Source organism: Copadichromis virginalis, linkage group LG13 (genome assembly GCF_057382275.1).
Source record: "Copadichromis virginalis isolate Kocher_CV1m ecotype Utaka linkage group LG13, C_Virginalis_male_GT1.1, whole genome shotgun sequence".
Taxonomy (NCBI): domain Eukaryota; kingdom Metazoa; phylum Chordata; class Actinopteri; order Cichliformes; family Cichlidae; genus Copadichromis; species Copadichromis virginalis.
This window is the reverse complement of record NC_140630.1, coordinates 23271178-23285850: the sequence shown is the minus strand read 5'-3', so window position 1 is coordinate 23285850 and position 14673 is coordinate 23271178. Positions and strand designations below refer to the sequence as shown.

The window sequence follows — 14673 nt, the reverse complement described above, 5'->3', positions numbered from 1 at the left end:
ACCTTTGAAAAAAATTCTTTCTCTTTAGTGTTTATTAATATACTTAAAAAGATGAATGTGAAATAGGGGAGCTTATAGCAAGGCCTATGTATCATAATATATTAGCTCACAGAAGTAAAGAGTAATGAAACTATTTTCAGCTATAAAGCCATGCTTGAATAATATGTCTGCTGCAAAGTGCTGCAAAGCCAGAACTATTACAAGGTGGTTACTTTTTATAATCTTTTTGGAAAAGACGTCCATAAATAAATATGTGTTAGTTTTGGCTCTTTGGGTCATGAAGATAATTCTATTTATCCTTCTTCTCATTCTCCACATGTCTCTTTTGTTTGGTGTATGTGCTTTCCTGCAGTTTGGTGGCTGCTATATTATTGATTTGTACTATTGATCCAAATGTGGCAGCGATTACTGGGATTTTGTGTTTAGCTTTATCATCATGCACTAAAAAACCTCCTCCTGGGATGCCCTTGTTGCTACTTTAACACAACTGAGTCACTGCTGGCAGTTTGTATTTTTACTCACAATAAAGTTTGTTTGTCTGCGAGTCACAGACTGTGTATTGACATCAAAGACACTTAAACCTTAGACACTAAAAGTAAGTGACAGACAAGGTCGATCTCATTTGGATAGTCATGATTAATAAGATGTGAAATCCACTATTCCATAATGAGCTATACTGGCCATCAAGTATACATATAATACATGCATTATAATGCAGTGATTGGTATAACAGTCAAAGATGGAACTTAAAAAACATAAAATATGTGTGTAAAGAGGGATGTTTGATAAGCTTTTATTTGGATGCTAACAAAAAGTATACTGTGTATCTATGCAGTTCTGTGGAAAATTAAGTATATCCTTAATCTTCTGTAGGAATAAAGTGGGTAAATAGCAGCAATGTGCTTTGGTAGTTTGCTGGTCTGGAGCATTCAGGTGTCTGTTAACACAATCTTCCCAGGACTGGTCGTCCTAGCAGATTCATCCCAAGGTCAGGCTGTGCAGTGCATCTAAGACTCTACAGTCCCCAGATAGCATGTTAAATATTAAAGTTCATGCAGAACAATTACAAAAAAGCTGAAGAAGTATGGTTTGTTTGGCAGGGTTGTCAGGAGGAGGGTTGTCTTTTCTCTAAAAAGAGCATTGCAGTATGATGAGGAAAATGTGGAGCTGTTAGTCATAATGCACAACATCATTTCTGGCCCAACATATCAGCACAAACACATCATACCAACGGTCAAGCACAATGATGGAGGGGTGATGATTTGGGCTTATTCTGCAGCCACAGGATTTTGGACTCTTGTGGTCTTTGAGTCAGCCATGAACTCTGGACACCAACGTTTTCACACGTGAGGATAATTATCCAACAGTTAAAGCTTGGCCAGTATTCAAAGTGTCATCCAAAGCCCAGCAACAACAGAATGGCTGATAAAGAAAAGAATCAGGGTATTGTAATGGGCCAGTCAATGCCCAAACAAATTATTGAATCTTGTTTTGTACTGTAGTTTTTCCCAGGACTTCACAGAGTCCTGTGAAAATGTTCTTTTTCACTTCAGTATTTGTATTTATGCATCTTGCATTGAAGCTGGAATATGGTTTACGACACACTTCTGCATCGTCACTGCAGGGAATTCGTCAAATGTTAGTGGAAATTGCTGCTCCTGGGAATAAACAAGTGAAGCAGTCGCGGTAAATGGCAATCATACAAGTGTACAGTAGAATAGAATTAGAATTAGAATAGAATTCAACTTTATTGTCATTGCACATGCACAGGTACAGGGCAACGAAATGCAGTTTGCATCCATCCAGAAGTGCTTTAGTGATATAGATATATTACAATATATATTAGCAATAGTATAGATATGTAAGTATACTACAGAAATGGGTCTATTATGGTATGTTATAATGTACACGGTATGAAGTATGTTGTGAATATTCTATAACTAAGTATGTAAAGGCTGTAGTGAGTACAAGCTATGTACAGGATATGAACAGGATATAAATATGAAAAACTATACAGAATATGAAATAAATAACTTTACAGAATCTGGGATATACAGCTATATAGAAATGGGAACTATGCAAGTTGTAAACAGTTGTAGGATTAAAGATTATTGAATGTACAGAATGATTATTTACACAGAGCTATACAGTAGTGCAGTTAAGATAAGTGAGGGTGTAGATAGTTTCTACAGAGGCTATATAAAGTGCTAGTGGTTGTGAGTGGTGGTTCACTCCATGTTATTATTGTGTGTTTGAGGGTACAGTTGTCCATTGTGGGTGTGTGTATGTTCAGTCCATGAGTTTAACGTGGGTCAGATGTCAGGAGGCAGAGTTCAGGAGTCTGACAGCTGTGGGGAAGAAGCTGTTCCGGTACCTGGTGGTCTTAGTCCGGAGGCTCCTGTGGCGCCTCCCAGAGGGCAGGAGGGTGAAGAGTCCATGTGATGGGTGACTGGGGTCTTTGATGATTTTCCCAGCCCTTTTCAGACACCGCTTCCTGTAGATGTCTTTTACGGCAGGAAGTGGTGCTCCGGCGATGCGCTGGGCAGTTTTCACGACCCTCTGCAACGCCTTCCGGTCCGAGGCAGAGCAGTTCCCGTACCAGACTGTTATACAGTTGGTCAGGATGCTCTCGATGGTGCAACGATAGAAGTTCACCAGGATGTCTGAGGACAGGTGGTTCTTCCTCAGGGTCCTCAAGAAGAAGAGGCGCTGGTGAGCCTTCTTGACCAGCTTGGAGCAGTTGGTCGTCCAGGTGAGATCCTCGGAGATGTGGACTCCCAGGAACTTGAAGCTGCTCACACGCTCCACAGCCGTCCCCTTAATGTGGATGGGTGGATGTGGGTCAGCATTCCTCCTGTAGTCCACGATGAGCTCCTTGGTCTTCTCGGTGTTAAGCAGCAGGTTGTTTGTGTCGCACCACTCAGCCAGACGATCCACCTCCTCCCTGTAGGCGGCCTCATCGTTGTCACTGATGAGGCCAATCACCGTGGTGTCATCTGCAAACTTAATGATGGTGTTGGAACCATCAGCAGGTCTGCAGTCGTGGGTGAAGAGGGAGTAGAGGAAAGGGCTCATCACACAGCCTTGTGGTACACCGGTGTTCATTGTGATGGTAGATGAGCAGCGGTTATCCAGCCGGACATGTTGGGGGCGGTTGGTCAGGAAGTCCAGTAACCATTTGCAGATGAGGGAGCTGATGCCCAGGTCTGTCAGTTTCCTGATGAGTTGTGAGGGGTGGATTGTGTTGAATGCTGAACTGAAGTCTATAAACAGCATTCTGGCGTAGGTGTTGTTGTTGTCCAGGTGTGAGAGGACAGAGTGCAGTGCGATGGAGACTGCATCCTCTGTGCTCCTGTTCTGGCGGTATGCGAATTGGTGGGGGTCCAGGGTGGGGGGGAGACAGGATTTGAAGTGTGCTAGGACCAGCTGCTCTAAGCACTTAGTGATGATGGGGGTGAGTGCTACTGGGCGGTAGTCATTGAGGCAAGATGGGTTGGAGTTTTTGGGTATCGGGACGATGGAGGTGGATTTGAAGCAGGCCGGTACCACAGCGTGGGCCAAGGACAGATTGAATATGTCTGTGAGCACTCCTGCAAGCTCCCCAGAACACGCTCTGAGAACACAGATGCCTGACAATAGTTACAGTTTAACGCAGATGGGTGCAGTCGTGCAACATTTTATTTCAGTAGATGACGTTTGAATTCCTCTGCTACAAAATTAAACGTTTGGCTTCAAAGAGGAATTACTTTTGTCTTAATTTGTGTGATCATGCTGATTGTTTTCTCCATCTCTCTCTCTCTCTTTGCGCAGGCCTTCCCATGTATATCCACAGGCATCTACGGTAAGCTCAGTCTCCCTTCTTTTATTTCTGTTTTTATCCATTTGCTTTGTTCTTTCAGTGCAACTCAATGATAACAAGCTGCTCATATTCCCCAGTTTGTGGCTGAATATTTTAAAATGATGCACATAGGGCGGAGGTTACTTAGATATAAATACTAAATATACCAACAAGTTCACCTTAAACCATGTTGGACAAAGGCAGGACGTAGAAGAATACTGAATACTGCTTATGCACCCTCATGAGATCAAGCCAAATAAGCTGCAAGGCATTGCTGGCAGAGAGCTGATGTGCTCATTACACTTAAAGTCACACTGAAAAGAAACCAGACTTGTTGATATGAACAGAATTTTTGAGTTTTGAAGATAAAAAAAAGTTAAATGCAAGAAAACATGTTGATTCTTTGACTCTTTTGATCATTTAAATTGCCTGTTTTTACCCCACACCGTACACTGTACAGTTTATGAATTTGCATACAGCTCCAATACTTGCAGTAGGTGCCAAATGTGTAAGGATTAATTAACATGCTAATTTCTGTTGTTTGCAACTGACTATTAGCAGCAATGTAGTTCCACATAAGCAGCCACAACTGCTCTGTAAAGTTATGCGTAATTGCAGATACCTACAGTATTCTGCCAATTTAAAAAAATGCCAGTGCGAGGCAACAACTGATAAATGATTCTGGGTCTATACTTCTTTAGGCAGGGATCTCATGAGAGTCGATAAGTGCCTCTGATCATTTCACAAGACGAGGTGCTGCCAATTTTACAAACACTGTTTCCTCAAGATATGTGCATGCACTGTTCGCGCTCTCAATAGGCATACAACACAGCATTTATTATGTCCACGTGCCGAGTGTAATGCGAATTCAAAAGTGACATATTGAACTCAGAAAGCAAAACTAACAAAAGTTTCAAAAGCCCTCGAAACCTTCTTCTGAAAACAGCAAAGAAAACCAGATAATTAAAATGTATGACACCAAAGGGTGGATAGTTCCTTTCACATTCCTCGGTAATTCAGATCATTTTAGATGATACTTGTTTTTTGTCCATTTTACGTCGGGGAGTTATATTTCCGGTGCTTTCTGTACTATTCTTCATGTGGTTGACCTCGCTCAGATTTATTATATACACCTATGCAGCTGTTGTTGTTCTAATAAAGCTACATAAAAGCTACCTAATTTACTAAACCTACTGCAGCTTACTTCCACAGCTGTTTCACTGTGTGAATTTAATTTAAAAGGATTTTTTAAACAACATCATTGGTGTAGATAAGCACAGACACATCTGAGCTATTTGAGTGTGCTATTAAGACCTGATGCTGGTTTTTTATTTAAAATGCAGACATTTGAAGCCGTATCTCAAACTGTAAGCGAAGCATCAACAGCCACTGACTGGATTTAATTAAAAGCTAGGGACTGGACTGTAGTGCACATGTGAGTCGGTGCAACTATCCAGTCACAGCTCATAAAGAAAATGATGAAATGTTGATAATCAGTGACAGTTGAGCACCTTATTTGTGATTTGCTGTGCATTTCAGCGGCACATGTCTCTACAGTGCTAGAGTATTTGCCATAACTTGCAAACAGAGTGCATTCAGCTGGTAAAACACACCCTGAAAAGCATCTGTGCAGACGCTTGAGAGGTGCATTCAGCTGTGATTATACTCAGGCCGTTCTGACTCGTTTCCAGTTGACATGCCAGAGATTTGTGCTGCCGTTTCATGTCCTGAACAAACATGTCACATGTGATGTGAAGACACAGATCAAACCGGATGAGCTAATTTTCACGACTATGGTTGGAAACTGTTTCTGTATGAAAAATGACAGTTTGGTTATTGATTAAACCTGTTAGTTATTGATGTAGTCCTAGTCCGTTAGTGAAAGCACAGAAGCCTCTACCTTTCCATATTTCTTTGGTTTTTTTTAAACGTCTAATGAAAAACAAAGTAATTAAGTTTTAGTCTGAGTTTTGTGTTTTGATTTCCAACTGTAGACAGTATGCAAAAATAAAATGATTCATCTACAGCCCCTGGGGAACATTAAAAAAAAGCCTCTGCCCACATGCTGGGTACCTTACATCTGTTTGTTTTTCTCTCCAACCAAAGCCATTACTCCTCTGCCTTTATCAAACCTGGACTATAACTAACTGCCAGCTGTTGCACTCTGAAATACTACACGCAAAGTACTGATTATAGAGCCTGATAAACTTTGGCAGTGCTCATTAAACTAGCTGAAACTGCCCGGCATAGATAAAAGATAGTCCGAGTGGCGAGCTATCCTGACACGCGCTATTGCATATGTGTGTTAATAAAGACCAGTCTTTAGTAAAGCGTGCTCATAAATCACAAGACGTTTAATTATGCTCTTGATAGAACACTTCCCATTTGGGATTTTGAATAAATTCCCCCTGTCACTTTTTTGCAGTTCACACACACACACATCTTTTCTGCGATGTTATGTTTCGTTCCACCTGCCGATGCACACATCTCACAGGGGCTTCTTCTTTTTTTAGTCCACTCTCCTTCCTCTTCCTGCAAAATATATGTTATCCGCTTAAACACGAGTGTCTGACTTCTCGTGACGTAACAAATTACATAACAAGCTGAATTCAAGAAGTATAGTGAAGTGCATCAGCTAATGGTTATATACAGTGTTTTGTGTTATAAGCAAAAATATGGAGTAGAGTAGCTATAGTGGCACAAAGGTAGTGCAAATACATGCAGGGGAGAGAGTGGAGTGGGGGTCATTGTTTGTACTGCGCGCCGCTGACGAGGGCACCACTTATTGCCATTCACTGTGCTACTGTGTGCTGCACTGCCAGTGGGAGCCTGTCATACCACACCACCAGGAGCCCCCTCGCATCAAAAGGATGGTCTGTGCAGAGCCAAGCATGCAGTGGAGTGGGAGGGGGGGATTAAACAGCCTGTTTAATAAATAAACAGCTTAGCGCATCCATAACTAGATCTCCACAGAACAACAGCTGATTAAGACTAAAGATCTTCACACAGCAGAGGGCAAATAGAGGAGGGACTTTCAAAGGAAGTACAGTATAGATAGCACAGAGCTGTGTTGTTGTTCTCCGAGTCCTCTGCGTGCCCCCTGAGTACTGCCATATTCTGAAAGGGCCTCTGCTCTCTTGTCAGGAGTTCTGGCATTTTCTGTGCATTTTAGATAACCTTTAAGGTCAGCTTCCATTTTAGCAATATAAACAAAAGCTCTTTAGCGTGGAAGTCACATCTCCCCGATCCCGATGTTTGCCTGTGATTTTTTTCTAAAAAAAGAAATCTCTTTCTGTCTCTGTTGAATGTGCATCATTTTGAGTATGCGTTCACGGTCATGCAGGTACTATGCTTATGTACACGTGCTTGACCTATTTCTGCACTTGAACTGGAGCAAGAAAACAAATTCTGTGCCCCAAACATCGTGACACAGAGGAATCAGGAACAAGTTATCCAAGGCCATTGTGGTGAGACAAACAGATTTGTCAGGGAAAGTTAATGCTAATTGACACCCTCTCTCACGCCTCCATATTCCCGAAGACTCAGTCACCACTGACAGATGATGGCAGAACAGGGAGGTTGGGTGTAGTAGAGGTGTGCAGGGGGTACCTCAGACGCTTGGAAAGAAAAATGAGAGATCACACTGCGCTGACAGTCCAATCCCTCAGTCCGGCCCATTAGCCACAACAGAATTTCTGCACCGATAGTGTGTCGGAGGTACCACCCATAAACAAACTGGTGCCCTCCGTGGGCCACGAGGTCACCCAGCATGATAGAGGTTATTAAGTGCTGCTTCTGTTTGCACATCAATCACAGCCGTGCGACCTGGGTTTAAATGGATTATTCCTTCCACGGAGGAGACACCTCTCAACGTCTCACAGGATCAGTGCCAAGAGTCCAACTACCTCGACTTAGAGAGGTCATTTTCTCTTTTGCAATCCTTTTGTTTTCTGTCCTTCCTCCTATGCATCCTCTTGTCTCTAGTTCTCCCTGACAAGTCTGTCTTATTAGCCATACAAGGAAAATCATATGAAAAAACAACTATTTTCAGATGCATTTTAGACTTTTGCACCTTGTGCAGATCAGGTCTTAGGCAGTGCTGAAAAAGCACTTTTCAACAACCCCATAATGAGGCATGCAGTTTATAAGCAAGGACACGTATATTACTTCTGCTGTTTGCTGGATAAGAAGCCATTGCACGCATGTATTTATAACGCTATCAAAAGAATCAGAGGCGCTTGATGTGGCAAAGCTGCTTCTCTTCTTTGGACAAATATCTTCCTGTTTACTGCTAACCCCTCACCTCTGGCTCATCTGTCTCTGTAACTGATCCGAGATTTGTTGACAAAGGACTTTTAGCACTGACTGGTGGCTGTGGGAGATATGTGGATGTAATCCACCAAAGCTCTACTGGTATGTCCACACTGCCATCCCGCTGTACCGTCCAGATCAAAGGTGTCAAGCAGCTAAGATTTTTTTTCTCTAACCAGCATCATGGTCTGGCTCTCTTTATCCCTGTCTAGGATTAGGAGGGCTGGAGACATTCATGCACCTTATCTTTAAACAGTGATTGCTTGCTGCTAGCTTGCCAGAAATGGCCCAGGCAGGTTCCCCCTTCTCTCAAAATACATGAAGCCTAATCTAGCTGGGTTTTTGGTATTTCAAGGCACATACAGTAGGAGCAATATGTTGTATCAGTGGGCAGCAGAGTGTGTGCTCAAAGAAAGCAAGATCTCCGTGGCCCAATGTGCATTTGTTCTCAGCACTTTTCACAGATGATAAGCCAAATGTAAAAACACCTCCCACCCACAGGACAATAGATTTAAGGGTTTGTGAAACTTGTTCGAGCATTAAACTTTTTCATTCCACAAACTTCTCAGAATGTTTTTACAAAGTAAAACGTCGGGTGTTAATTTTAGCATGTAGGACAAAGCATGCTATCACCTACATGGATTATTTCCAAGGAAGGTCATCAGCTGTTGTGCTCTGCCCTCTTTCTTCTCACCTCTTTCCCCCCCTCCCCTGCCTCTCTTCCTCACATTACACCCTCCCATCCCTCTTTGTCTCTGTCTCCTTCTGTGGGCTGCAAAGTCGGTCATGGTCACAGCCCTGCTGTCGTGTCCCAGTGTTAGTGTAGGAGCAGCTCCGGGCCATTTGACACCCACGCAATGGCGTCTAGAGTCCTGGGGCGCTACTCTGTCCTCCACCCCGGGTCAACTCACCTCTCCACTGGGCCCTGATGGGGTGACTACCCTGTTCCCCCGCTCACTTTTCAGATGAACGCACAGCATTGATGCCTCCAACTAGAGCAGAGCTCAGCTGTGCTACGCTTAATGATTTTCTACTGTTCAAACCACATCCACCTAATCTACATTGTTTTATACTGAGCTTAAATGATTCCAGCCTGCCTGTCTCTTATTACAGCTATCTTTAATAATAGCACTAAAGCTATCAACATTTTATTGAAAACAACATCAATAAAAAGTCCTTTTTTTAATAAAAAATACTATTAAGATATTTCAAGGAAAGCTGTGAGGCGTTATCTTGCCAAAGACCTTTAAAACAAGTACAGATCACTGTTCCAAACATAATATAATAAGAAGAAGAATCAGGAAAAAAAACTGTATTGATCCCTGCAGGGAAATTGCTTTATTACTGTTGTTAAAAATACAGCTATGAAAGGAGCATTTACATGTTACAAAAAGAGAAAAAGGGAGCTGAGAAGTAATAACACTAATTAAAAAAAATACACAATACTTAACTAGAAATGTATACCTGGTGATTCAGAATATTACGCATGGTCAAACATTCGCATGTTTGTTTTGTGCTTGTTTTTTTTGCGCTATGGTAGTTTACTGTCATTCCAACACCTGTGGTGAGTTTGCCAGCCCCAGCTAACTCAGCCTCGGGCTATATACAGCTTTAAGGTAGACAGCTCATCAAAATGAATGACGAGTGTTGAGACATGAACTTGACCAGCTACAGCTGTGGAGAAGGAGAGTGGAACCAACAATACAGTTTCTGCCTCAAGGGGAGAAAACCTGCACTTTCTGTATTTCTGAGGAATTCAAACATCATACAGCCTCAGTTTATCAGACTTCACCATTTCTGTTATCTGTTGGCACCATATCCTTGCAAATAAAAATAAAAAAATCAGAAGACTAGGTGCTAAAAAGAGAGAGAGAGAGAGAGAGAGAGAGAGAAAGAAACACTAGAAATAATGAAGCCCTAAAATAACAGCAGGCTGTGGTATTCTCTGCACAATATAAGCCCACTCAGGAAAAGCAAAAGTGGTGTGATCTGCAGTGTGCGCCTACAAGGCTACCCATGCATTTGCAAATAAAAAATGGGAATGTAACATAGCCCGGACATGTATTCAACTTGTTGACTTTCTACTGCTCACTTTATCAGGTGATGCATCCACTTCTCACCACAGGAAAAAACACCTTAGCTGTACAAGTTTGTTGCAAAAGTTAACTCTGAAAGTTGAGTTAAAGTAAATTTAGGATGTGAAAGAGCTGCCATGCTGGCAACAGTCAGAGCAATGGGCCTGCTTGTTCTTAAAGCCAAAATTTCCCCTAAGGCAGAGTACACATTTATATATATTTTTTCCTCCCATGTTACAGTTGAGTGGATATTTTTGACCACGAACTTCTATTTTCCAACTGTTACAGAGTTGACTGTGATTGAGATGGGAGCTTTTGTTTAGCATTCTGAACAGAATATCTGAATTTTTAGCTTTAACATCAAACTCAAGGGACTTTCTTTGGTTTTTATTCATGTAAAATACACAACCTACTATATGCCTGAAAAATGACATAGGGACTTATGCAAGAAGTGCTTTTTGCATATGACCAGTGTCTCCACCCTTTCTTTGCAAAGAAAGGGTGGAGATCCTGTCGATTGGCTACATCAAAGCAAGTGTGCATACGCGCAAGATGGATGTAACTTGCTGGATGGGGATAAAAATAAAGCTTTAACTAAAAGGAAATTAAAAGGAAATTAAGCAGTCCTTCTCGAACAGTTCAATGATGCTGCTTTAAGTCAAAGGCATGAAATTACTGGATGAACACTTGGCTTGTAGCTGCTATAGTGTCAAAATTGTTGACTGCATATCCCAATGTTACGCAATAGTGTTGTTGTGTCCTTTTATTTACACGGTACATGCAAGTTTCTCTCCCCTCTCCTCTCCTCGCCCTGTGCTGGTGATGAAGTAGAGGAGCCATAAGCAGAAATAACACTGCGCCACCTGAGCCCTCATCAGCGGCGCTGTGCTGCACATATCCCATTAGTGCACCTCACTAAGACAAATCTCCCAAAGCCGAGCATATTCCCAGCATAGGTGAGAGCCGAGCCAAGTAGAGCAGGGACCCTGGAGGGCCCACCATCACTGCGCCCGACGCCAGCTGCCCGCCACCTGACAGATTGGTTTTTCCCGAACTCTCAACACAGCAAATGGCAAAAAAAATGAGAAGGAGGTGTTGAAAGGAGAAGATGGAGAAGTAAAACACTGAACTCTGTCATTTTGTGCGTACTTGAGCATATAAAAGAGTCAGAGCTGAACATCATTCAGGAAGCGGGGTTGTCACTCCTGCTGTGACTCGCAGGTCTGAGAGAGACTCTTTTGGACGTGTGGACCGAGAGTTTTTCTGTCTCGCCGTTTCAACGTACGTGGCCAGGCTGAAATGGACAAAGAGAGGAGAGGTGGTGAAAGTTAAAAGTTGCAGAAGGAGACAAATGATGAGAGAGCTCTCGAAATGCTGCCATTGACCTTGATGTTGCAGTTGAGCAGGGTCGTTCTGCCAGGCTGCCCTCAGCTGCTCTGACACCTTTTACAGGCTTTCCATCTAAATCTCTGTCCAACATAGACTACCAAGTCTATCATTTCACCTTCCTGTTACTGTTTTCATTATTTCTCCAGCTAACTGCTCTCTCTGCCCCTCTTTTCTTCTCCGCTATGATTAATAGGTATAGCTCTCGAATCAATAAAGCATTTGTAGAAACTCCACATAGAATAGATTAAATGTACTCAGTGCCATCCACACTTCTGGTGACCAGCATGTACTATTATCGAGATTTAGACCTGTTTTTAGCTCCAAATATAATGTGTGCCTGTTTATCTCTCTCTTAAGATGAATAGAGCTAGAGCACAAAGGCAGTTATTTACAATTTTAACAATTTACTTATTTGTTTCATTTGTTTGTGTTCTACTTCTCCGACACCTCTCTTTTTTCTCCTGCGGTTTCCTAAACAGCTGGTGTTTTCTTTGTGGATCTATTTTTTTAAGCTTTCTTGTCATCTACACATCTGTTGGCTTGTGTTACTTGATCTGTTGTTACTCCTTCATAGGTGTGGTAGCACTTTTCCAAAAGGTAACATTTAAACAAAAAAGAAATTATATCACTGGAAAGGTTAAGTGTGCTTGGGAGACAGGGAGAGCCAGGTGACCTGCAGACCAATTTGGCATTCTGGATTAGGTTCTGAGCACACAGCTCTCGGGGCATCTTTTGAAGGACAGGAGCTGTGAACGGGGCTGTGCACTGTCTGCAGACACTGTCTAACAGAGCCATAGAAGCAGACTGGCTGTCACTGCTGGCCGGTATGCAGCTCACATCTTGCTTCACCCAGAGCTTGAACAGGAGCTCAGCAAGGGCTCGGCAGCGAGTCAACCCCTCTTCTCTCCTCGGTGTAATTCGGCCACTCCTGTCAAGCTGTGGAAGGGGAGGGAAAGAGAAGCAGTAAGGAAAAGAGACATCAGCAGCAGTCAGATGGGTGAAGGTGGTAGGGTTAGAGCACTGCACACTATATCTTGACTGTCAAGGCAGTTGATGTGAAGCATTTAGAGAATAGTTATTGAGAAACTGTGACAGCAGGTGGTCTGAGAGAGTGCGATGACAGAGTAGAGGAAATGTAAGGTTAGCGATTTCTGGCTTTTAATTTTTCTTTACATCTGACTTAAATGATTAAAGGTTAATAATAATAATAATAATAATAATAATAATAATAATAAATAAAGGTTGTTGCAGTGCTTATAAGGCTGTTTCATAGGTCATAGCGCACTACAGTCATGGCAATGACCCAGGACAGGAACAGTGTTTGAAAATGTGGCATGTTCAATACCCGGCAGGCTACAAGAATGGCTTGGCCCTTGTATCAGTTTATGTGGGTTGAAATTGAATTCCTGACCTCTTTCGTTAGACTATGACACCGTCTCCCATAACCTGTTGTGCCTTACAGAGGTCAGGGGTTGTACAATAGATGAGCGACTAGTTTTTAATCTTGAAGAGGGTCACTGTGACTGAAAAAATTAAGCTGTGTTTATCTGTTAGCTTGTGGTCTTTGAATTAGACATACTGAACTGTAAAGGTTGTACTCACAGAGCAGCAAACTAACTTGTGCATTTGTGCAGAGGATCTAAAATCAATGTGCCTGAGTCAAGTAGTGTGAACGACACAGACAAACAAACTCAACTATTATTACTTTGAAATGAAGAGAGCTGAAACACTGCTCTATAGCAGATTGTCAGCTCTTTTGGTAATGGCATATACTGTCTACTCTTTAGCTCTTAGCAAGGCTGGCCCGAAGGGTTTTATAGTCAATAGCTCATTCTAATTGTTTGCACTTGGGAAGTTGTCTACAGTGGAAGCAAATGATCCTGAGATCAGCATCTAGCAAAGCCTTCCCTTATTAAAAATTAATAAAGTTACAATCTTTTTTTTCCATCGATACAATCACAACAGCTCGCACAGTTGTTGTTAATACAACCACATTGCTTGTTAGGCACGCTGCCTTTATGGTTACTCTGGCATGCGGGTAAAATAAAATCGCTTAAAAGTTCATACGTCTAAGTGTAATTGTCCCCATCAAGACAAAATCTTAATCAGTTCTGCTTGAAGTGAGGGCTTGAATAGGGCTTTATACTTCCAGATGCTTGCAGATGTGTCTTTACATGTAGCTTGTATTTGCTCTCCTCACCCTCCAAAAATAGCACTTCTTTTCACCCTGCATCTGGCAACAAACTTCTACAGCAGTTGAACGGTCAGCTGTGCTCATCTGCCAGTGCCGAGCAGATTGTGCTGCTTTCTATTGATTTAAGGAGAAATGCCATTACCTTTGGAGATATCCGTTTCTGTTTGTTTGCCTGTCTGTTTTTGTCTCCCTCTGGTATCTGCATGTTGTATACAACAGGTATTGACACTTTTATTTTGTTTTCCTTTTTTATGTCTAGGCTTTCCCAATGAGCCTGCAGCTGACATTGCTTTGAAAACAGTAAAACGCTGGATCGAAGACAATCCTGATAAGGTAGGACACGCCTGCATGATTCATGTTGTCGATCTGAGGTCACTTCCTCATTTGTGAAGTAACCGCCTATTTCTCACGTTCGCCGATTTGCTGTGACCTGAGATGATTGGACCACAGCAGAAACACTGAACTCCAATTGTCATGCGTCTCTGTTTCAGACAGACATCTTATCCACCTGCCTTGCTTGGTCTGCATGCATATCAAATTAAAAGCCAGTCTGTGTCTAATCGGGTCTTAAATGGTCTGTTGACTGTTTAATTGGTCAGTGCTGGGACGAGCTGTCAAACCCAGAAGAACATAAACACATCAGATGGAATAATCTCAAATTGTTATTTGTTTTAGATAAATTATAATCACGCCTTCCAAGAACTGAAGGCTCAGATGCAGATCTGCTGCACTACCACATTTCTCTGGTCAAAAACACAAATTCACACGTTTATCTTAAACGAACGGTAAAATCTTGAAAGCAGACAATCATCTTCAATTTTTATCTGTTGCGTCTCTTGTCATTTGCAATGACCGTAATGCATCCA

General features: G+C 42.2%; 1 protein-coding gene across 1 annotated transcript in view; it reads left to right on the top strand.

Annotated features, from left to right (window-relative positions):
• The window catches only part of macrod2 (mono-ADP ribosylhydrolase 2), a 493575-nt gene that overhangs the window by 393539 nt on the left and 85363 nt on the right, over positions 1-14673 (top strand). The window contains exons 7-8 of the mRNA XM_085478096.1: positions 3811-3841; positions 14067-14140. Coding sequence (XP_085334222.1) covers positions 3811-3841; positions 14067-14140 — 105 coding nt within the window. The remainder of the gene's footprint in view (positions 1-3810; positions 3842-14066; positions 14141-14673) is intronic.